The 24,643-nt window shown below is 32.1% G+C and overlaps 1 protein-coding gene across 2 annotated transcripts; it reads left to right on the top strand.

Moving 5' to 3' along the window:
• The first annotated feature begins 6,013 nt into the window (after positions 1–6,013).
• LOC108911692 (zinc finger C2HC domain-containing protein 1C-like) lies at positions 6,014–23,314 on the top strand. 2 transcript variants are annotated; one of them, XM_018716684.2, is made up of 5 exons: positions 6,014–6,085; positions 6,153–6,281; positions 8,831–9,103; positions 14,794–14,841; positions 22,005–23,314. In XM_018716684.2, the coding sequence occupies exons 2-5, from the start codon at positions 6,270–6,272 to the stop codon at positions 22,269–22,271; spliced, it is 600 nt and encodes a 199-aa protein (XP_018572200.1). In that variant the 5' UTR covers positions 6,014–6,085; positions 6,153–6,269; the 3' UTR covers positions 22,272–23,314. The 2 variants fall into 2 exon arrangements, with proteins under 2 accessions (XP_018572200.1, XP_018572201.1); XM_018716685.2 differs by lacking the exon at positions 14,794–14,841.
• The last annotated feature ends 1,329 nt before the right edge of the window (positions 23,315–24,643 follow it).

The following is a 24,643-nucleotide window of genomic DNA, read 5'->3' as shown; positions in this document are numbered from 1 at the left end:
AAACAAGAATTTATATAATGGGCGAAAAGTGATTTTTTCCTTTTTTACTCTACCCTCAATCGAATAAAATCACTAAACTTTATAGCCAAAGATTTGAATAGGGAAAGACACACCAAAAAGAAAAGCAAACAAATATAGGTATAGGTAGAACAATAAATTAATAAAGGTAAATGTAGGTGTAAGCGAACTAGGTATATTCATAAAAAAAGAGATACATACACAAATATATATATATATCGATAGGAGACGGTAGCTCCCAAAACAAATACATACAATATATAACACGATTAAACCCGAAATTTGTATACTAACTAAACCTACTAATCGAGAGCTCTCCTTACAATCTAGCAATGGATAAAGGAGCTGATTAATTCTTTACAATAAAACACTAACAAAGGCCTTTATCTCTTTGCTACGATGAAGCTTCTTAATTTAAAATAGATACTTATTTACAAAATCATATATTCAATAGTAATTATACCATTACTACAGTTGGTGGTAATAAAGATGAAACAAACACTGCCCACTATGTGGTACTTAACCTCTCCAAGTAAGGTAACTTTCCGGTCTAAATTTTGCTTCTCCTTCCGGAAATCCATCCGATCTTTAGTATCTCGGCAGGAGGACCTTATTTCTATTATGGAATCGGATCGGGAATATTTTGGATCCCTCCTCGTATATTTGGCACGGGGCACTATTTATATTTGGTTAGAAGGTTCTTCTATTTTGAACGGCGAAACGTACAACCAAAAAAAAATGCCTAAAAGAGTTTACAAAAAGAGAATTCAGAAATGATGTTACAGACAGATAACAGTAACGGCTACTTGTTAATTATAGAGAACTCACCTCCTGTGATCGAAGCCCTAATCACTACGAGACATTTTCTCCATTATACAATATACAGGGTGTTGCATCACGAGAGGGACATGGCTTAATGGGAGATAGAGGACATCTAGGGTAACTAGGATCGCCTATAGAAATAGCTCCTTAACCATTNGCTCTTAATTGTGTCTCTATGCGATCATACAAAGCAGAAAGTGATATTTTATTGGGAGCAATTGCATTATTTATTACGAGCTTTAGTAATTCGCGAACATAAACTTCAATTTGTAAATCTTCCTGACCAAATCTCGACTGCATGCTCTCAACAATCTTCTCGTAATTTTCTCCCATTGCCGGGAAACTTTCCACCAATTGTCTGGCTCTGCTACCCTCAACAGTAGCCTGTACTAGATATTCAATCTTATCGTGGTTATCAATATCTGGATCTTCATGGATTTTCTTGAATTGCGCCCAAAACGATAACCAGTCTTTGATATCTCCGCCAAACCGTTTAAATTCTATTTTAGGCAACTTAAACTTACGCATACCTGTACCGACGACTTCATTTATTACTGAACAAGCACTACCATGATGAACTGACCTTGCTTCTAAGAGGGGCTGTCCTTTGGATTTTCCCACGAACTCATCATATCGAGAACGCAGCAGAATGAATTTCCTCTTGTAGTCGTCAGCAACATCTATTTCTTGCAGTAACCCTTCTTCACTCGTCGTCTCCAGGATCGCTTCATATATTTCGGAATCCACAACTTTTAATTCCTCAAACTTCATTTCTAGTATTTCAAATGAAACATCCATTTGTCGGAAATCAGGACTGTCAGTTTGCAGCATTGAATCAATTTCCTTCAACACCCGCGTAAACGATGCCCGCATAACTCCACGACTTTTCCTTTTCTTTTCTGTTTCTGTAGCCATATCTTTCCAATCTCTGGTCAAAACCACTAAACGTCAAGTGTCAGATACAAAAGCTCACACGACGTAAAAGGTTGTACAATTCTCCAAAATACAAGGAATAATCTGCACCGACCTTTCTATAATACGATTTCTCTAATCACTCTCAGGTCCTGTCACGGTCGCCAATACTTTCGTGTACACGTAGAAACTACCCGTCTGCAGCAACACGAGAGTTCAAAATGAGAGTGATGATTAGTAGCAAACGTATTTATTATAGATTTCGGTACTGTTAACAAAATTTTATAGTTTTTCAAAAAATCTCTGTTTGAGAATGTCACGTTCTTTTTATTTATTTATGACAATTACCTTCTTTTTTTTTATAATTGAAAAATGTATCACATTATGGCCATATTGATTCTCTAACAGATTATTTTTTATAATCAAAATATTTAAAATGTATTTAATAATTCTATAAATTTGCAACATTTGCCTCAACTAGCTTCATCTGCCTTGCACACATCAGCGCGATTGACCTCTCTTTCTAGGGCCAGTTCATAGTTTACTAGGTCTATGGTTACATTCAAACGCCACCGCCACCGCTTACCTTACCGCGTATGTATGTGCAGGCCTTAAATGTGACATTTTCTATTTCATAATCTTTTAATTCTTAATCTACTCGGAAAATCCCTATTTACTGAATATTTATACTTCTGATATGTCTATATTAAATCCTCCACTTTGAATTTTGTAATTCTGACTCCAAATTCGTTATCAGCGACCCCAAAAACCCCCGAGTAACAAATTTCAGATCGACTTTTAAAGATTTTGACTTTTGGCCAGCTTTTTGGGATTCTACCCCACTGTGCGTCGGATCGTAATAAGCACCGTGTAGTTCACGCAAAAATTACTTAAATCCCTGAAAGGATTTTCGAGTTATTGCGGACCAGTGTTCCCAGCGGACGTAAAATAAAAGTACTAGATCGGGAAGTGAAAAAGTGCTAATTGTTTGAAAAAAGTCTAGAAAATTTATAATATCGAATCAGATACAATAAGTCTAATAAATAATTACTTTTACTTCCTTCATCACGTTCTTAATTACATGCTAGGTAGGTATGACGAAAATGCAACCAGCAATACATTTTTTATTTTTTACAGATGTGTTACCCACGTCTTGTAAAATTTTTTGAAAAAAAATCCTATTATATAAACTATATTTGAATAAACTATGTATCCTTATATGTTAACATAAAAAATATATATATTTTAAAGATAATGTGGAGTAGGTAGGTACGTGCGCTCTTAGGTCTCCCCATCTAGAGTACACCCCTAAGATTTCAAATTTTTATATTCATTTTTGACGGAGATATGCCAGGTACCCAAGAGCCAAGGATTTTATACAATGTATAAAATCCTTGCCCAAGAGCTCACATCAGGAGCTGTAGTCCAACCATTGTCAATTGTGTGAATGTGCCAATCACAGCACAAAACAGAACACCACAGAATCATAGAATATAGGAAAAGGCGTACCCCTCTATCCACCCCACGGCCCATAGTAGCCGTAGCAGTTGTATACAACTTGTATCCAAGATTTGTAAAGTAATTAGTTTACAAATCATGAGTTGTACCAACATTGATAGGTTATGGTTGTCTTGACGTCATACTCTTCGAAAAGGTGCAGAATTGTAAGGAGAAAGTACGAAGGTCTAGTTTGTTTAAAAAGGTGCTGAAAACAGACCAAAGTACTGGCGCTGGCAACACTGTTGCGGACAGTTGTTTTTATTTTTTTTAACAACACCCTGTAACTCAGTGAGAGTGCATCGCAGAAAAATATTTTATAAGAATTTTAATCTTATTTTGGTCTGGTCTACCCCCTGGTAAATTTGTGTATGCTGACACTGAGATACCCTGTACAATAATTAACAATTACGTCTTTATTTATTTATTTATTTATTTATTTACTTATTTAACACACTGTTCAACAGGTACTACCCAATTATAGAACAGGGGTTTTAAAGACAGTAATAATAATAATAATAATAAAAGTACATTAATTACAAACAAAATTAAAAGGAACAAAAAACTACAGAACGTCATAAAAAAGAAGGAAATAAATAAAACTTATACACTAAGTAACTCACATAAATGAAGATTAAAATTACATATCTAAAACTGCAAGACATTAAAAATAAAGTATTTTCAAGTCAGTAAGGCTGCAAGCAGTTAAAAATATCTACAGAATTTTTATTACAGTTGTCACAAATTTCATAAAGTGGTAAATCTTTGAGTACATTAGTACGAGGAGTTGGTAAATAAAATGATCCATTTTTTCTACAACTAAATCTACGTATGGAAAATGATAATTTGGTTATAAATTCCTGGCAATCAGCCAAATTACGTAAAATTTTAAAAAGAAAGACCTGCGAAAAGTATTTCCGTCTAGTTATTTTAGGCCTCAAATTGCCGAATACAGCGTATACCGCTCGATTATTGTATAAAATTCTAAGTAGATATGTAGACTGTATTTTCTAATATACAGGGTATAATTTAAGTATAAGGACAAAATTTAAATTACAATTATTTGAGTGATTTTAAGCTGAAAATTTTATATGAACAAATCAATAGTTCTCGAGATACTGGGTGTTGAAATTAAAAACACTTTATGCAGAATGTTCAAATTTGGGCTAATAATTTGTCTAATTAAGGATCCACTAAATTTGGATATAAATACATAATATATACCGGTGACTTACAATCGATCTCACTGAAAACTCCAAAAATTCGACGCCACTGAATATTTTGAAAATATTATCACTACTTTTATTTCCTTATGATTTTCTAAGAAAAAATATATCTTTCTTTTATTCGAGAAACTATCATTAACGTTACCAGACACTTCATTGAACCTGCCATAATTGTAGAACTACTCATTTGGTAGGTAATAAAAGTTCACATGATTTTTCTAAATATACGATTTTAAATAGAACGTAATCATGTCATCCCGAGAAAATAATTGGTGCCATTTTTTTTCAGTCATACCCTTGCTACTTTTAACAAAAATCCAAAATTTTATTTAGAAAAGATGATTTTTTTTAAATTGCAATACCCTATCACGAAAACTATTTTTATTTTGGTTTAAATTTACTCAATCGCCCCTTAAAGTTTGTTGACGTACTTAATTAGCACCCGGTATCACAAACATCTGATATTAGTGTAGTGTTTAGATGTAAGTGAATTTTAGATGACGTCGTGTATCCCGATCTTTTTCTACTTACAGGGTGAGTCGGGGGATTCGCGCCAAATTCCAAGAATACACGTCAAAATAATAAGAAAAAACGTAAATGTTATTATGCGATTTTTATTCGTTTTTAATTATACTTTTAAAAATTTCAAATAAGAGTATTCATCCTCCATTTTATTACGCGTTTGTACGATCAAGGTATTATAAAATGCCAAGAATTTATTCAAATTTAGAATATGCAAATATGTGTTTGTTTATGGTTTTTGTAATGGGAATACTGTTGAAGAATATCGTCAACGGTTTTCGCATCACAGATATCCCGATAAAAATGTATTTATCACTGTTTTCAAAAAACTATACGAAACCAGAAAGCTTTAGAAGTAAAAATATTCTGGGTCTAGTAGAAGGTGACGTAACTACCAGCTCACGAAAAATTGCTATTCAATTGGACATTCTACAAAAAAAGAGTAATAAAAACCCTCCAAAAAAATTGAATTTTTGGCTACTTAACGCTTAGTTCTTCTGAATTGAGAAACACGCTGTTGTTTTCGCAACCACAAAAGTTGTTAAGGAACAAACAAAAAAAACTTTCCTGTTCACTTAAGAATAACTATGAAAGAGTTTTTTTATCCTATATCTCAAAAACAAAGTATTTGTGGGCTTACACTTATATAACTTTTTTTTCTTATATTTGGTTTAAGAATTGCCTGTATAATTTTGTAAAGATATTGCAACACACATTGAAAACTTAATTTTATCAAGAACGAGAAGTCTAATGATAATAATGCATATCCCAAAAATATGAAGATAATATTATTGTACTTGTTTGTACTTCAAATGAAGACAGTAATAACAACACCAAAGCCAAATTATTTAATATGAGATGTTGATAACTAAAAAATTAAATCACTGCAATAATTATTTTACGTAAAATTTACGGATACATTTAACCAAATATTTAACATGACATCATTATCATCACATTTTCATTTATATTCTTGAAAAAAAAGGTACCTACCTGTCAGTTATAAAAAATATTAACTTCAGTTTGACATTTCTCTTTCAAAATTGTATGTGCATTTAATTGTGATGACGATAAATTTCTTAATTTAGGTAAAATTTTATTTCGTTACACTATTCATTAGAACACAACTCCTAAAAATTTTAATTATACTTTCAGCCCGCTCCAAGGAAACCAATTAAGGCGTCAAAACCTTCTGTGTCTCCTGCTCCTGTACCGGTTAAGTCACCCAGAAATACAACCCCCACATCACCATCAAAATCACCCAGCTCCACAATGTCAGCAAAAGTAAGTAGTAAGATGTTTCAGTAATTTTTAACTAATTGTCAATGTAAATCAGTGGCGGCTCGTACTCAATTCCTAAGAGAAGGTTAAATGCAGATTAGAAATGAAAACTAGGAGCATTTAGCAAAAATAGAAAGAGAAAAGTTTCTAGGTGAATCAAGTTTCTAAACGGAATTTTTTGAATTGCAAATTTCCAATTCCGTGGAAAGATGAACAATGAAAAAAACCTTAGGAGTTGCAATTTTCAACCCCTTTCGAGGATCGCATATGATTAAAGATGTCGGTATAGGGAAGATACAATAACGTCCCAAAAAGCATTCTTCTATGTGTTCCCAACTGTGAGAAATAAAAAACTGAATTTTAATCTATCTCTTTAACTTCGATGGTAAACGTTTTACTTTTTGGCAAGGAATCGCTCCTTGAAGTTTTTCGAAATACTCGTACTATCAAGATCCTGTTATATTTATAATCTCTCTGATCCTTTACCAAACACCTAGGTTAAATGCAAGAAGTAACCTGCTTTGGATTGAAAACCAAAATGCCAATATTTAAAGAACATGAGAATCTCTCTAATGGCAGTTAATTGTGCGAATATTGAGTCGCGGCTTGATATCTCATCCTGTTCGATTGACATAAAAAAAAACTATTGTAATCAGATCACCAATAATTATTTTTTATTCTTTCTCTCTTTTTAATTTCTGGTTTCACGCTACATTTTGTAATTTTATGCTCAGTTTCTTTGTTTGGTTTTATTTTTCTTATTCTAATCCTAGCTACGTGTTCCGAAGAAAATAGAAGCATTTATAAAAATACAAGTTTAAACTTGTCCGGTAACTAGCTGTAGAGTCTTTTGAATATTTTATCATAAATAAATATGTAGTAACTAAAAGTATTTATACACAACTAGGTAGTCCTATTCTCAACGGAATGATTTCTTCTACAGCTTAAAGAAAATCCAATTCGATTCGAATGCTTAATAAGAACAATATTTTCCTGTTCAGTAAAAAATAAATAGGAATTTAGTGTTTTATTGTGAACCTTATACAAGGTGACCCACAAAATATGCCTGCGTCTTAACTAGACCATGGAAATAGTTTATTTATTGCGTGAAAAACAAGTGATAGTGGTCCTTAATGTCATAATTTAAGACATCAAATAGAGATGGTGAAGCAAATTGTATATGGCATTATAAAAAATTTTCTTACACAAAAATTTTGTCATTTTTTGTACAACTTTTCTCTACGTTGGTTATGCCTAACTTAATTTAATCGAATTTGGCTCAACTGCGGAGCTGAATCTCAGTCTCCATTTGCAATAAATAGGCATGTTTCTTAATTAGTGTACCAAGCCATAGATAGCTCTTGTTAAACATAGATTCACTGGATGTAAAATACATTTTCCTTAATAGACTCATTTTTTAGCATTCAAAATAGTTCTGCACTACGAGTAGTCGTGCAATAAATAAATCAAATGCTTTTTAAAATACTGAGAAAGAAGAATTTCCTCTGGGGAACACCATCTCCAATTTTCTTCGGAAAAATTTTTTGAAGTACTAGATATCATCATGAAAGTACTCCATCAACTGATTTTCTTGTAATTAAAATACATATCTGTAATGCATTACAATATTCCACTGTCCGTAAACGTTTTTGACACAATTTTTACCAATTTTGTTTTATCTTTTTTTAGATAGTTCATTCAAATTCGATACATTAACCACTTTTTTGAGGACTGGTAAAGTGTAGGAATTACCTCGAAATAGTGTGAAACCTTTTGGTACTACAATCCCTTTACGCGTTCCAATTATTACAACACACTCTGTAACATTCGACACCGAAAATACGAGTCCCTTGTCTAAACAATGTTAGGCAAGTAAAAGACCCCACGACAAAATACCGGTTCGGCAAAATTTCCAGGTTAGATTTCTTGACGTTACGTCGGTGTAGTCATAGTAGCGGAAATACCTAGGCCGACATAAAATATCCAAAAAGCTAAAAGGCTAAAAGTTAAGCTACAGTAGCAAGTTGAGCATGATAACTGGTAATAGATTAGAACTAAAATAACTAAATAAATTACTCGTAAAGTGAATTCAAAATGTCTAACGTCCTTAAAATTATGAATGTAAAAGTGTATTAAGTATTCCATTTGAATGGAAACAGCATATCTCGGAAATTAGTTCAAATTGATGCGATATTCGTAATAGTCATTTAAATGGACCATATTTTCGTTACAAACCACTCTACAGTAGAAGTTACTTGGAATTCTTTTATATGTTTTGTTTTAAATAACTAAGCAATTATGCGTTTTTGAAAAAAAAAACAAACAAAAATGTCTAAAATAATATGCGGAATAAAATTCCAGAATGAAAAAATATATATTTTTATTTTTTTAACTTAATTAGGAAGCATTTTGATGAGGATGTTATATTCAGCTAATTGCTTTATTTTCGTCAGAAAGATTGCTGAAATTTTTTACACCTAATTATGACATTCAAATGTCTAAATTAAACACAGTTTTAATGGTTTACTTTAATCTCATTTCTACTTTTTTAGCAAAAACCAGCTACCCCCCGTGCCCCTGCCAATATTCGCCCTTCGGCCAAACAGTCGGGTAAGTCGGGAGTAGCGCGAGATGACCTAATGGAATGTAACTTCTGCGGAAGAAGGTTTGCGGCCGACCGTCTTCAGAAGCACGAGGACATTTGTTCCAAGACGGGCAAAAAAAAGCGGAAAGTGTACGACGCCACCAAGCATCGAGTGGTCGGCACCGAACTAGAGTCTTACGTCTTAAGAGGACAGAAAGGCAGATCTGGGACCAGTACTAAGGTAAGAAATTACTTATAAATAAAAAGATAAAATAAATTGTAAACAGTAATTTTGGAAATATATTTGCCCGGAATAAATTCATGGTTTCATAAACGAAAGGTAAAGAAACAAGTAGATTTCTGTTTTAGATGCATATATTTGATGCACGGATTCTTTCATAATTAATATAAAATAGGGAAGGAAGTGATTGCTCCGGTCGTTTTAAGAACAATTTGGAAAATTGCCTCGTATTTTATTAATAGTTATGTCCAATTTTTTAATGTTGTTGATTTTGAAAAAGCAAATTTGAGAAAAATCTGAATTTTTTGATATGTACCCGTAATTACTACAATTAGTAAAATCAATTAATTTTTTCTGTAAACCAAGTCTGAAATAACTCGAGTAGTATTGAAAGAATTGCATGTGAAAAAAAATTAAAATCATTGTCCTGTGCTTTTCTTAAAATATTAGCACAATAAAACATATTGACATTAATCCAGGAATGTCATTTAGCGAAGTAAAGAAAAAGTTTAAGGAATATAATTCAAGCAGTTTATAAGATACATCCAGAAAAGTGAAAAAAATTATTATTATTCAGTGTTCTCGAGAAATGGACCTTTTAAGACATTATTTGAAGTTTTGTTCTTAATATGGCGTAATGGTTAGAGTGCCCGTAGGCAAAACTTTTATTGATACATACTCTCTCCAAACTTCTTATATAGCTTCATTAGGCCTAGTCTGACACCTTTTTCATCTGTGACTTTTTTCGATTTTGGGGCGTTTTCCCTCTAATTTTTCCGAAACACGTCGTTTTGACGACATATGAAAAATTTAGATACTGTTTTGTTTTTAAATTAAACTTCAAATGAAACGTGAAAATAAAATTCTCTGACAAAAGATATGAGCCGTTCAAAATGTCTGCAACCTCGAACATGTCAGAAAACCTACTATAAAAAAATTTATTAATAACCAGCTGATTTTCTCAGGATCCTATCTTTAAGAACTGCAAAAACAACTTTTCATATTGTCTGACGCGTCAAAGTTGTCGATTTCATGACTACAAAAAATTTATTAATAACCGTCAGACATTGAAAAATTATATGCAGAAAAGCAGTATTTAATAAGTGGTACACATCTCTGACAAATATATTGGAGCGTCACTAGAGTCTGACGAAAAAATGACAAAAAAATATAAAATAAAAAAAAATTATAAAAAAATTATTTTCGTCATCGCTTTCATCGTCATCCGTACTTTCTTCATGTGTATCATCACTGTTGTAATTTTCTTCTTCCTCAGTTTCGGAATCAAGATCTGAAAATTTAATAGATTGTTTCTTAAGGATTGCTAGGATCAAAAAATTTTTAATCAATTTTTTACGTCAATTTTGCTAGGATGGAGCTGACATCTTATTTACGTACTAATTAAAGCCTTATGAATCAGGCGCTTTTCCGAAATTTTCCAATAAAATTTTCCGGGAAATCCCGGGGAAATTTTGAGCTGAAATTTTTCATACATAATTTGAAACATTGTAATAGTATTTTTCAAAAGATGTTTGTGGGGTGAGTGTGCAAGTTGACAATCACACTCGTCCAGAAAATATGTCCCAAACATGTATCGAACGGTATTTTTCTTCATGAGGGCCAAAAAATGAAGAAATGCGGCAATTTTAGGTTAAAATGAAGAAAAGACTTTACCATAGCTTTTATTAAAATTTTCATAAAATGGTTATAGGTATCGTGCCCTTCGTAATATTGCAATGTATATTTAAACAATTTTTAGCTCAATTTGTGCAAAATTGGCTGAAAAAGTTCCACCAAAATAGTTAGAGCAATCAGTTAAAGGGAAAATTTCTGTTTGCATTTCAATGAATAATAAATATGATTCATCAATGATTTCTGAAGTAATAAAATTTATTCTTCAAAGATTAATATGAAATAATTATGAAATTATGAGAGTACAAACATTAAAAAGTTGTATTTCATGCATCAGACTGAAAAATTGGAAAATACATTTTATCAGACAATTAAAAAATTGTATGCTCTTTATTTTAATTAAGCTATGGTGAAAAAATCAGCTGGTTATTAATAGTCCAATTAACTAAGCCTTTGAATCGAAATTTTGTCAACTTGGCTGAATTATTGATATGAGTTAGTTTAAGGTATATTATAACAATAAGTGAGAGTAATTTTTTGTTCAACCCCCGGCCAAGGGTGGAAAAAGATAAAACAAAGGGCTTTTTCAAGATAACTCAAAAAGGGTAAGAGCTAGAAAAAAAAGTTTCATGAAAGTTGTAAAGCAGACAATTCTACATAAAAATGGTCTCTTAGCTTTTTCTTGTACTATTAAAATTAACAGAGTTAGGGAGGCTAGAAGTTAAGGGAAGATTTCAGAAATTTAAAAAAAATCAGATAAGATAAAATCAGCTGGTTATTAATAATTTTTTTTATAGTAGTTTTTCTGACATGGTCGAGTTGCAGACATTTTGAACGGCTCATATCTTTTATCAGAGAATCTTATTTTCACGTTTCATTTAAAGTTTTTAAGCTATTCAAATTAAATAAAAACAGTATCTATAAATTTTTCATATGTCGTCAAACCGACGTGTTTCGGAAAAATTAGAGGGAAAACGCCCCAAAATCGAAAAAAGTCACAAAAGAAAAGGTGTCATACTAGACCTAATGAAACTGTATAAGAAGTTTAGAGAAAGTATGTATCAATAAAAGTTTTGCCTACGGGTACTCTAACCATATGGAATGACCCCTTCGACATGCTAGACTATTTACAAGGCACCCTATATTATTGAATTGATATTAGATTTAACGACAACGGCCATATACCTATGTAATTGTGGTGATATATATCATCTGTGTCTTTTTTAAAAAGCCACGTTATCTAAATTTTATTTTATTTTAATAATATTCGCTTATATTTTAGCAGTTTACAAAAATTTATTGTTAGATACATTTTATAGGTTTCAATATTTAATATAGGTACGTATACTTCCATCTTGTTAGTATATTTGGAAAATAGGCACTTTTAATTGCTAATTACAATGTTTTTTCTGTAGATATATTTAAAAAGGTCGTCCTCAGTTTTTTAATTTTAAATAGGTATATTTTCTTAACATATTGTCTCACCTCCTATAAATAAGACATTTTACTACTGATACGGTATAAATAATACTAAATTTCTGTGGCATATTTCATTTATCGGAATTAAAATGCATAATATTTTTTTTTATAATCGTTGTTTCATCTATCTGTGAGTACTATACAGGGTAGCCCATCGAAAACGTACCGCAAGGCATTACAGGGTAGTAAAGAACTTTTCGGCAAAATCCAAAAACAGGTCAAATTTGTTTCTGAGGGGGACAACTTTTGGCTCAAAAAGCATACCAAAATCTTCAACCCCCTAAGTGGGGGTGCTATCCCCTAAATTTTTTCAAATGGGAATGGGGGTCAAGTGGGGGGTCATTAGAAAGGGCTTTTAATTCTCTATACATCGATTCTTACTTTTTGAAAATCGATTCATTATTTTAGAAAATATGCAGCTTTGAAAATACGAACAATATTTTTGACGAGAAATGCGAAAATCGATTTAATTTTACTTCAAAACTTACGGTATTAGTCAAGTAAATGCTGAAAATGTTGTCCGCCAACTTGCATACAATGATACAGGTTGTCTTCAAACCGTTGTCGAACATTCTGGAGCACTTGCGGTGTTACTTCGCGACATACATTAATGATTCGTCCTCGCAGATCTTCCAAGGTATCAGGTGGAGTGCTGTAAACTTTGCTTTTAATGTGCCCCCAGAGAAAGAAATCTAAAGGATTTAAGTCGGGTGACCGAGGGGGCCACTCAATTGCACCTCTTCGTCCTATCCAGCGTCCTGGAAACGTCTCATTTAGGTAATTGCGCACATTGAGCGAGTAATGTGGAGGAGCTCCGTCTTGCTGGAAAATCAGTTCGTGTTCATTGTAAGCAGGGTCGTCCTCTATGATATTTGTTAGAGCTGGGTCGATGACATTTTGTAGTAAATCCAAGTACATATCGCCTGTCAAATTTCCAGGAAGGAAAAAAGGACCTACAATGGAATTTCCAAAAATACCTGCCCATACATTCAACTTCTGGGGGTGTTGGGAGTGTGTCTCATGGAAAATCCTTGGATTGGTATCAGCCCAGTAACGACAATTATGGCGATTCACTAAACCATTCAAGAAGAACGTACACTCGTCCGAAAAACACACATTAAAGAGGAAATTATCGTTTATCGCTCGTTCAGTCATTATTTCGCAAAATTGCAAACGACGATCAAAATCGTCTTCATTTAGCTCTTGCACTAGCCGAATCTTATAAGGATGGAATTTGTATTTTTTTAATATTCGTTGGACACTTGTACGACTCACTCCTGTCGCAGTAGCCAATTGCATTGTACTCAGCGTACTATCCATTGCCACTTGCCCCAATACCGCTATTTCCGTAGGTTCATTTAGTACCGGATTTTCAACCTGCCTCTTTTTGTTATGAACGGAGCCAGTTTCGCGAAATTTGGCCACCAATTCGCGAACAATTTTTCCAGACGCATGTTTCTCAGGATGCCGTTGGTTGAACAGTTCGGCGACCCGATTTCCGCATTCATTGTTTTTGAAAAAAAGCTCAATAATTTCTACTCTTTCTGGAATTGAGTACACCATAATTAATCAATTTAAAAGACTCGGCAGTATTGGTACTCTTCAACTACAAGTCACAAGACAGTTATCTAGCAACTTCTTGTGGCCTATCTAAATACGAAACAAAAAGCGGACAATTTTTTGCTCACCAAAATCAGGCTAAAGAATTCGCAAATCAGAAAAAAAAACAGCGAATTCTTTTGAAGGAATTTACCAAGCTAATACCGTAAGTTTTGAAGTAAAATTAAATCGATTTTCGCATTTCTCGTCAAAAATATTGTTCGTATTTTCAAAGCTGCATATTTTCTAAAATAATGGATCGATTTTCAAAAAGTAAGAATCGATGTATAGAGAATTAAAAGCCCTTTCTATTGACCCCCCACTTGACCCCCATTCCCATTTAAAAAAAATTTGGGGAATGGCACCCCCACTTAGGGGGTTGAAGATTTTACTATGCTTTTTGCGCCAAAAGTTGTCCCCTTCAGAAGCAAACTTTACCTGTTTTTGGATTTTGCCGAAAAGTTCATTACTACCCTGTAATGTCTTGCGGTACGTTTTCGATGGGCTACCCTGTATATATAATAATAAGATAATAATATATTGTGAATGAAAAATGCTAGAACATATCATTTTTTCCTTGCATTATTAAGTACTACCGCAGTTAACTGAAAAAATGTATTGAAAATTGTATTACCCTTTTAATTAAGTTGGTACTATTTCTAATGTCCACTATTGAAGATATAAATTGGTTAAATTATCAAACAAGTAGTATTTTTTCTGCTGATTAATATCGGTAACACTATATTATATTATAGTCTATTAAGTCTATGAATTAGTAGATACAAAAGAATCTTTTGCATGGCCTATATCTCGCAAGTGCTGTGTAATAATTGTGTTTCTCTTACGCTTATATTGACCAGCAGAAAATTCCTATTTCTCTGAGAGTAACCCATTTTCTATGTATCTTTAATAATAACAAAGTTAGTGCTGACTTATATGAAACACCCCATGTAATGAATTGTTTTTGTTTTAATTAATAGAATTGGAAACAACCTGATTCAACTGCAAGACAAGAGATTATAACGAAGGTACAATGTTTATTATATTTTGCATTGGGCAAATGCTGCAATACTTTTTCTTTTTTTTAATAGCCTTCTCGTCTTATTTTATAATAAAAAATGTCTAATGCATGATAAATTTTGAATATACACATACCTATATTTTTTCACTGTTTGAACGCTTGCTATCACATTATTACTTAATTTTTATTGCATTTACATAGATCCGGCACATAAGGTAAACACACACTCACACAGATTCTATAGGTCGATTTAAGTTATTTTTAATTATTATAATAAATTAATCATACCGTACAGAGTGATTCAGATTTCTTTTTATCCAAAAAATCACGTTTTCGATCATACCTTTTCAAATTTACGTTTAGTATCAAATATTTTTATAGCAAAGAAGTAAATATCAATAAAAATAGATTTATGAACGGCGTTGTGCAGCCTAATTTCCTTAAGGATATCCACCATACGTAGATCTCAGAAACTGAGTAAGTTACAGAGTTGATGAAATTACCAAAAAAAAAAACAGAATCAATTAATTTTGAAGGATAGTTATGTTACATTTAATCATAGCTTCACCATATATTTCCCCATGTTAATAAGTTTTACTATATTTAATCAGTTCCTTTTTTTAAATAACTGTCAATAGTTACACTCGTTATTACATTATTACATTGAAATAACTATTGCACAACTACGTAGTAAATTGATATTTCTTCATAATAAATAATTCTAGAACTTTTAGAAAAGTTTGTATTATTTATAATCATAGTTATTCAAAAGAAAAATATATTTCTATGACATTCCGTTCATCTGTTGGTCTGTGAAAGTTACAAGAAAATTAAGTCATCATTTAATATAGCTCATTTCCCACAACTCTATAATTTATTCAATTTTGTAACTTTCTAATGAATGAATTTATGTTTATTATCATTCCTTAGATCACTGAGAGCATCCTAAAGTCAGGTCAATGTTAAATAAAAAGAATAAAAAAATATGTAGTAATTATTGAGAGACTGCAAGAATTGTTCGGAATTTCTACGCAGACAAATTGCAGAGAGTGAATAGATTTGAGATCTAAATTCATGTAATTATTTAGTTCATTGCTGTAATTTAATAAACAGTAAAATAAAAGAAATGAGATCTTAACCTTGTACCCATTAAATATACGAGACGCTTATAAAAATGTCTGTAAATATCCAAGGAAGGTAGGAAGCTTCCAAATATCTGTTGAGATTTAAGGATGATTTGTCAATCATTATCTCTAATTATATGTATGCTTTGTTCCTACAGTTCAACAAACACTTGTAAAAAACAATTTTTCGTTTTTATTATTAATAGATTAGTGCATGCCTCAAATACCTACAATCTCCATATCAAATTATGTGGGAAACAGAAACATTTTTACTTTAAATACCTAAGTTGTTTTAGCAGCTAGACTTGAACTATTTGAAACTATCAAATATATGCGGCCCTTAATTGACTACTGTACCTACATTGCAGGTGTTGAATTACTTCTGGAGTCAGATCTGATAGAATGGCATTTATCTATAACACGGTCCGATTACAAACTGACATTAGTATCGTCATTTTACAGCTGCAGCTGTCAACAGTCAACAAATTAAACAGTGAACAGTTTATGTTTTTGTTCATATTTCAGTACGTAGTAGTAGGGTTACTTTTAGTTCATCTGTTATTAAATATGTTTTACCCTTTACTTATATCATTCATAAAATGAATAATTTTTTATTCATCTCTGGGGCAATAAATACTTTAATACACTTAGAAGTGACGCATAGGAGAATAGTCTTCACTATTCTCCAATATTATCTTCATAATAAAGCACGACCAATGTGATGGTGCATTATCGTCGTGCAAAATCCAAGAATTGACCTTCCATAAATCTAGCCTTTTGCAGCGAATACTCTCTCTCAAATGTCTCATAACGCCCAGATAATATTCTTTGTTGACTGTTTCTCCATCCGGAAAGAATTCTGTGTGGACACCATGATAATAAAAAAAACAGTCGACATGTTTTAGATTTTTGATCGACATTGACGTGGTTTTTTTGATTTCGCATCATTAGAAAAGTGCCGTTCTGAAGTTTGTTGGCTAGTTTGCACGCCAAACTAGTAAACCCGTTATCTGCGTTGCATGAATGTAAAGTCAAAATTAGCTCGTTCAAGCATGTCTTCAGCAACATGTTTGCGATTCTTGTTTTGAAGGAAATTAAGTTCTTTTTGAACCAGACGTGCTACGACGCGTTTCGTACCTAAATACTTTATCTAACATGGTGCAAACTGATTCGTGAGATATGTTATGTTCATATGCAAGCTCTATCAAACTATAATGACGGTTTGCAAGCACCATTTCCTTCACTTTAGCGATGCTTTCGTCATTTAAAGACGTTAAAGGACGACCAGAATGTGGCAAATCATCAACCACCTCCCGACCATACTTCAATGCGTACCATTTGCATTCGTGTGCTTGAGTTTTTGATACAACTCAATTACCGTATATCTTCCCCAACATTTCCAACGATTCAGCACAAGAAATTTCATTGGTGGCATAAAATTTTAGGCAAACTCATTGTTCTATATCATTAACCATAATAAAAATCGCGGAATACACTTTAGGTGGTCTACCAGAATTAACAACTGCAAACAAACTATTTGACAGATCGCCCTCAAACTTCGCGTCAGAGTAGAGTACAGTGCTACTTACTTCCACCAAACAATAAAGTTAAATTTACTTTACGCGGAATTTTTAAATGACAAATTCTGGATACTTTTTGACAGAATATTTAAAGAGTTTTAGGGAAATTGTTTATACGACTGTCATTAATTTTCATTGTAGAATAATATTCAATGATTAAACGCTAAATAACTTTTCGCAAACACCCCCTCATTGTAAAAACACGCTAAAGCTTAGATCACATTATTGTCTCGTGATGCCAGTGTTAACATATATTTTTATTATTTTAAATAGAAGCGTACACAACAGAGGTTTACGAAAATTAACTTCTAGTGATCGAAGCGAACCATATCATTCGTCTCAAACCTTAAAAATAACATGATAGTAAACTGAGAGCACCCGTAGTCATAAACCCCTATTGTTCAGATGTGTCATCAGAAGCCGATATCAAGATAAATAATGGCGACACAACACTTGTTTCTAATATCTAACATTTCTGTCATCGTGTTGAGGCATCAGTCCAAGTACTTATTTATTATTGAAAATACCCAACGAACAAACCTCTCTAATAGCAAGTTTCAATCCAATACCTATCGTATAAATACTGTATGTAGTAATTGATTTTTTGGTTTTTATATTACTTATGTACCTATTTGATTGAGCATTTTTGCCACACTTAGGAGAAAATAAAAACATTTAAAAATAAAGAATCTTTGCTCCAGAATAATCAATCAGTGTTGAATTTACAAATTTAATTTTGCATAACCACAAAGGTTCTCACATTAAAATCTATGTTCTCAAAATTCTTATTAGTTTACTTAAAAATTCACAATTGACTTTCAGTCAAATTGATTATAGATTTTAGAACGAAAGCAGTGTTTTCGAACATTTTATAGTTAAGCAACAGTAAATTAGTAAACTCAATTGCTTCACTGACTCTTTTGGCTCCAGGAGTTATTTTACCAATTACATAAAAAACATAACAAATATCATAAAATGCTATTAAATTAGATAGGAAAAAAAGTTTCGTTTGTAATAGGTATAATAACAGATAAAATAGAATACTTAACATTTCCCAGCATTAATAAATTCTCAATATTTCTTGGTGTCAAACATGTATCATCAGAACGCGACATAAATTGTAAATAGGTACAAAATTGCATATAATAGATGCGTTAGCGATGTGTTAACGATAATGAAATAGTGGTTAAGTTTGAAATGTTAAGAATATATTGCAGAAGGTTATTTTTCTAATCATGTGTTATGATGACTTATATGGCTTATAATGAAATTTAAGATATAAATTATTATCAATAAATTTTCTCGTGTTGAATTTAATAGCGCTTAAAACATATTTCACTGAAACGCGCCTGTTACTAGATCTTTTGTTCGATGAGTAGGTTAAATAATAAATAAAAAACAGCGGTTGATTTCTCAACACGTTGACGGCTATCTGGAACTGTTAGGTATTATACTTCGAAGTCGAAATTATGGAAAGTGACATATCGCTAACACCTGGACTAGTAAAGAGGATGAAAAGTGCGGAAATCGAAAATAAGTGTTATCAAGAAAACTTCAAAGATTGAGTTTATAAATATTGTGTTTTCTATAAAATGATACCTTCGCATAAGTTAGGGCGTTTATGACCAACAGACCATTTGCTACAACCAACATTTTGATCCATTTTAATTATTACTACGATTTAAAATTTCTCCGTTGTATTTTTTTAATTCATAAAATTATAGTCGGGCAATTAGCTCCCCGCGCGTACACCTTTTCTATGGCGTTTCTAACGACGGCTAAATCAAGTACTACATACGTTCGTTTACACACACTAAAAACGCGTTTCCCATAAGTATTGTAATTTATAACGCAGAATAACCCAACTACTACAAATTTCCGAAAATTCATTCACAATGTTCAGGTTGTATGTCATTGTTATTCTTATGATTTTATATGAAGGGAATGATATGTAATATAATGTAATAAAAAGTTCTGTAAAACGCTTTAACATGTGTCATCAAAACACGTATTAATGTGTTCTAAGCTTCAGGTACTTGAGAGATTTCAGCTATCAAAAGAAATTCTGACATGAAGAGAATCTTCCTTTACAGAAACATAAATAAATCATTTTCGTTAAAACTTAAGTATCTCTTGAGCTTTTTTATTCTTAAAATGTAACATTCAATAATCAAGATCTCAAGATCAGAAGAACATTAATAAATATCGTACTTAGATTCAGATGATTCCTCTTACTCTATTTATAAAAAATATCCAAGTCATTTATTTTTCATTTCAGTAAATGGGAATCTTTGCAAATACAATCATTTTATCTATAATTTGCTGCTAACGATGTTGATAATACTGTTATGGGTTTTTGGACTTCTACTCTTCAGCTGTGCGTTTTTTAAAAAAAACAATATAGAGACGCAAACGTTTCGATTGGAAATAGTCCGTCCATATCTGAATATGAATATTTTCTACGACATCAAGAACTTGATACTCTTTAAACTCGTCATTCTCGTAATTCTAACTCTACTTATTCAATCTTGTTTCAGTTTTATTTTTACTATAAGAGCTATAAGAAGTCTGCACTATATTGTTTCATCTGTTGTTAAGTAACTCATTAAAAATTATGCTTCATATTTCATCGCTGAAGAATCGTGAACTGTTTTTACAAATACATACAGTGTGACCCATTTCAAGTGGAAACATGTCTGGTATTTATTGTCCCATTTATTTCGGGTTTTTTCGAAAAGATGGAGCAGTAAAAACTCTATTCTGGTGCAAAATATTAAAATTTGTTTTCTATGTTCAAGGCCCACTTCGAATTTTTTTCACTGTCAAATTTTATAAAAACTTTTTAGCGATTTTTTTTATGTCAAATCTAACTACGGCATTGGATTCAGCATCCCCTAAAACGGTTTTATGCCAAATTTCGTAAATAAATATTTAATAATGAGGGATTTATAGCAATTTTAATGTTCTAGGCTTATTTTATTAAATAATCACTATTTATGTCGATGCACTTTTGAAATAGTTTACAATATTTTTTACATGTCCTAATTTTTAGGAGGAAACTATACTTTACAGACATTATTTGATTTAACAAATCTATTTAACTTGTCCCATTGTACACCAAGGATAGAAAACTGATAATAGTGCTATGAATAACAAATTATTTTTATAGCCAAATTATTTTTATAGTTCAAACACAAGTTTTTACACACCTTGGAACCTGGTGATGATGAAAGGAGGATGGAATTTTGCTTATGGGCTCAAGGAGAGTACCTCAATAATAGAAATCTTCTAAAAACTATTATATTCAGCGATGAGGCAACTTTTACAACTAATAGTGTATGGTATAGTCACAAAATTCTAGTACTAGGCTACAGAAATACCAGAGTCGGTTATTAATTGTAAACGACTCAATAAAACGATCATTAACCCTTTCTTTTTTGATGGTAAGTTTTGCAATTCCTAAGAAATGAATTTTGGAATATATTACATGAACTTCCAGTACAAGAAAAAGTAAGTCAGTTTCAGTTAGATGGATGTCATATCCACAATGCAAGAGTGGTTACCGAGTGACTTCATGTTTCAACTTTCAACTTTCCTAACCGATGGATAGGTAGAAATAGCCCCTTAATTAGATGATCACCCAGGTCCCCGGACTTAACGCCGTTGGACTTCTTTTTATGGTGTGTCATAAAATCCAAGGTCACGCCCAGGCAATAGAAAAAAGTTGTGTCCAAGAATCATTGTGAATAAGTTACCCCGCAAGAACTGCAGAATGTTCAAAGAAATATTCGTAAGGGATTCGAAAAGTGCATCGAAATTAACGGTAGCCTTGTAGAGGCTACAAAAATTTAAAATGTCATTGTATTGTGATGTTAAATTTATTGTATTATTATATTAAAAGCGCAAAATTAATTTTTAATTTTTTTTTAAATCATTTTTCATAGCCAACATTTTTTCAGAAAATTACTATAACAGTATTTAATAAAATGAAGCCTACATTAAAATTGTTATAAATCCCTCATTATTATATATTTATTTACGAATTTTGGCACCAAATCGTTTTAGGAGATGCTGAATCCAGTGCCGTAGTTAGATTTGAAATAAAAAAATCGCTGAACAGTTTTTGTAAAATTTGACAGTGAAAAAAATTCGAAGTAGGCCTTGAACATAGAAATCAAATTTTAATATTTTGCGCCAGAATAGAGTTTTTACTGCTCCATCTACTAGAAAATATCAGAAATAAATTGGATAATAAATACCATTTTTCTAAGCCTGTTTCCATTTAAAATGGGTCACACTGTATATTACTTTTGTTTTTTATGACGAAAGGAGTCACTCCTTAAAGTTTGCCTCAACCTCGCTGTTATATCTAGTATTTTAATAGTTTCAAACTAGTTCGTGACTGCTGTTAAAACAAACTTTCTACACATTGTTAAAAACTAAACCTAATTTATGTGTCCTTCTAGTCCAAACAAACGTCCAAGAAAGACTGGAGGAGAACTCACGAGGAATTCATAGCAGCCATAAGGGCGGCAAAACAAACACAAGCTCACCTGGCCAAAGGCGGCAAACTGTCCGATTTGCCACCGCCTCCCCCATCGTCGAACCCGGACTACGTACAGTGCCCCCACTGCGGCAGGAGGTTCAACCAAGCTGCCGCAGAAAGACATATTCCCAAGTGTGTTAACTTTCAATTCAACAAGCCCAAGCCAAAGGCAGCAGGAAAAAGATAATCGCATTAGGGTACGAATTATGTTTTAGGAGTTGGGTGGTTTTTCGGGATTTGGTCTTAACTTTTCGATGTATTTTAATCTTCTTCATTTAGTAGTAACAGAATAGAAAATACGAATACTTCTGATAAAACTCAATTTCATTTGCAAACATTAACAGATTGGACGCTGTTAATGAAGCGTTTGTTTAAACTTTTATTATAGTGCAGGAGTAGTTATCCATTTGTTTTTACTTACTCATTTTCTCGTGACGACTAAAGCTGTTCAAAATGTCGAGTAGCAAATTTAATGACTAAATTCCGCATATCACCCAGCGACACTAAACCTTGCGATAAAAGCAAATTTTATATCGTTTTTTGTTAATTCTTAACCCTGAAAATGTGACGGTTATAAGTTGTAAATGGCATATTGTAAAATTTTGAATATTGAAAAATGTATTAAAGGAGTAACATTTATTACGGTTCTGTGCTGTTTCTGTTAGTATGACAAGACGTAGTTTGCCTTGATATCGTAAAGAATCAAATAAAATACTATTAATACGTATAACAATAAATGCTTACAGTGTCACTCCAATGTGATACCTACTTACGAAATTAATGTGTGTAAAAAAGTCGACAGGTAACAATTCGAATGTTTGTCGTATCGTTTTCAAAATTTTTAAATTAAAATTCAACAGGTATTAAAGAAATACTTTGTGTTTTAAATATACAGGGTGGTCCGAATTTTATGCAGGAAACTTCGAGGGCAGATCTCTTTAAATTAATACGTGTTTCCCTTACAAACATAGGTCTGGAACGGTACCGTTTTGGAGATACAGGGTGTTGAAGAAAATGATTTTTTGTTTATATCTCCGGAATCTATTAACCGATCTCAATAAAATTTGGTACATATAATGTATGACAGTAGGCCTTATATTCCATGAAATATGAGCTGTAAAGGTTCAACCACTGGTGTAAAACTGGACAGGGGTTACCCCTTTTTTACAAAAAACCTACGCCACTGCATTTTTTACATGTCATTGGAACTGATTTATATTTTAATGCATAAAATACGTAAAAAGGTGATTTTAATTTTTTCCCTAAGATTAGCCGTTCTCAAGTTATTCATACCAATACAATCCCCTTGTGACAGACACTTCTAACGATAATATTACAAGAATATTTGTTTATGTTTAAAAGTAAGTGCAATTATTTACACTCCTTTCTACACCACATGTGAGGTAGTGTGCGATATAAACAAAAAAACTTCAACACCCTGTATCTCTAAAACGGGGCCGTTCCAGACTATGTTTATAGGGCAAACACATATTTTATATTTTAAAAAGATCTATCCATCCGCGAAGTTTCCTGCATAAAATTCGGACCACCCTGTATAGAGTGTGGAACATCCAAATGGAATAAATTCAGTATCTCCAATTATTGTGCACATTTATAAAAAATCCCGAAAACGTCGATTGTGGATTCTGAAATGACATCTTGCAACGTAAAAATTTCATTTCCAAATTCAACCCTTTTCCAGTGGCAGTTGCAAACCCTAAATTTTTAAACATTCTTTTTCAACATTTTCAACTAAAAAGAAGCTAGAACTACTTATCAAATTTATTCGTAGCTGGCATTGCCAATTTTATTGAAAAAAAAATATTGGTTGCGGTTACATCGGTCAGGCCTCTGATGTTGGAAAACGTTAGAAGACATTTTTATTTACAATTAGTATGCGGCCAAGACGTTCAAGGAACTAATTTTGAACATCTTCGTTGAAATTAAGTATTTTTTAGTTTGCTGTAACGAATTTCATCAAACTGATGAATTTATTTTTTTTCTGCTAATTTTTGCAATAAATATTAAAGTATTTTTGAATAGAGAATGAAAATACCTTTCAAATGTGGTATCACAAGCCCCTACTTCCTATTTAAAAATTTAGGGGTTGTAACTGTCATTCGAAGGGGGTTGAATTTAGGGATGAAATTTTCACGTTGCAGGATGTCATTTTAGAATCCAAAATCGACAAGTCTCGAGATTTTTTATAAATATGCACAATAATTGAGATACTGAATTTATTCCATTTGCCTGTTCCACACTGTATATAGTAAAGTGCTAATTGGCTAATGAAAAAAATGTATGTATACAACTATACATTTTTACTATTTGCGATTTGAAATTTTATTAAAAACCATTTTGCAACAAATATGTAATACATTTTTGGTCGTTCGAACCGAATCTCTGCAGTCTAAGAAACGTAAAGTTACCCTTGTGCATAAATTCCTAAATTTGTTCTTGAAAAAGAAATTGAAATGTACTGATAAAAAGATAATATTTGTTAATAAGGTTCAATTAATTTGAAAGAAAAAATAATGTGGAATTTTCCAAATCTGCATA

Source organism: Anoplophora glabripennis, unplaced genomic scaffold (assembly GCF_000390285.2).
Source record: "Anoplophora glabripennis isolate ALB-LARVAE unplaced genomic scaffold, Agla_2.0 scaffold530, whole genome shotgun sequence".
Classification (NCBI taxonomy): domain Eukaryota; kingdom Metazoa; phylum Arthropoda; class Insecta; order Coleoptera; family Cerambycidae; genus Anoplophora; species Anoplophora glabripennis.
The sequence above is the reverse complement of the archived record's forward strand: the minus strand, read 5'-3'. Positions and strand labels throughout refer to the sequence as shown.

What these genes read in the sequence shown, in the direction of transcription:
- LOC108911692 (XM_018716684.2), top strand. An exon ending in GATCTGGGACCAGTACTAAG is followed by an intron (nt 9,104 to 14,793) that starts GTAAGAAATTAC and finishes TTTAATTAATAG; the next exon opens with AATTGGAAACAACCTGATTC. An exon ending in GACAAGAGATTATAACGAAG is followed by an intron (nt 14,842 to 22,004) that starts GTACAATGTTTA and finishes GTGTCCTTCTAG; the next exon opens with TCCAAACAAACGTCCAAGAA.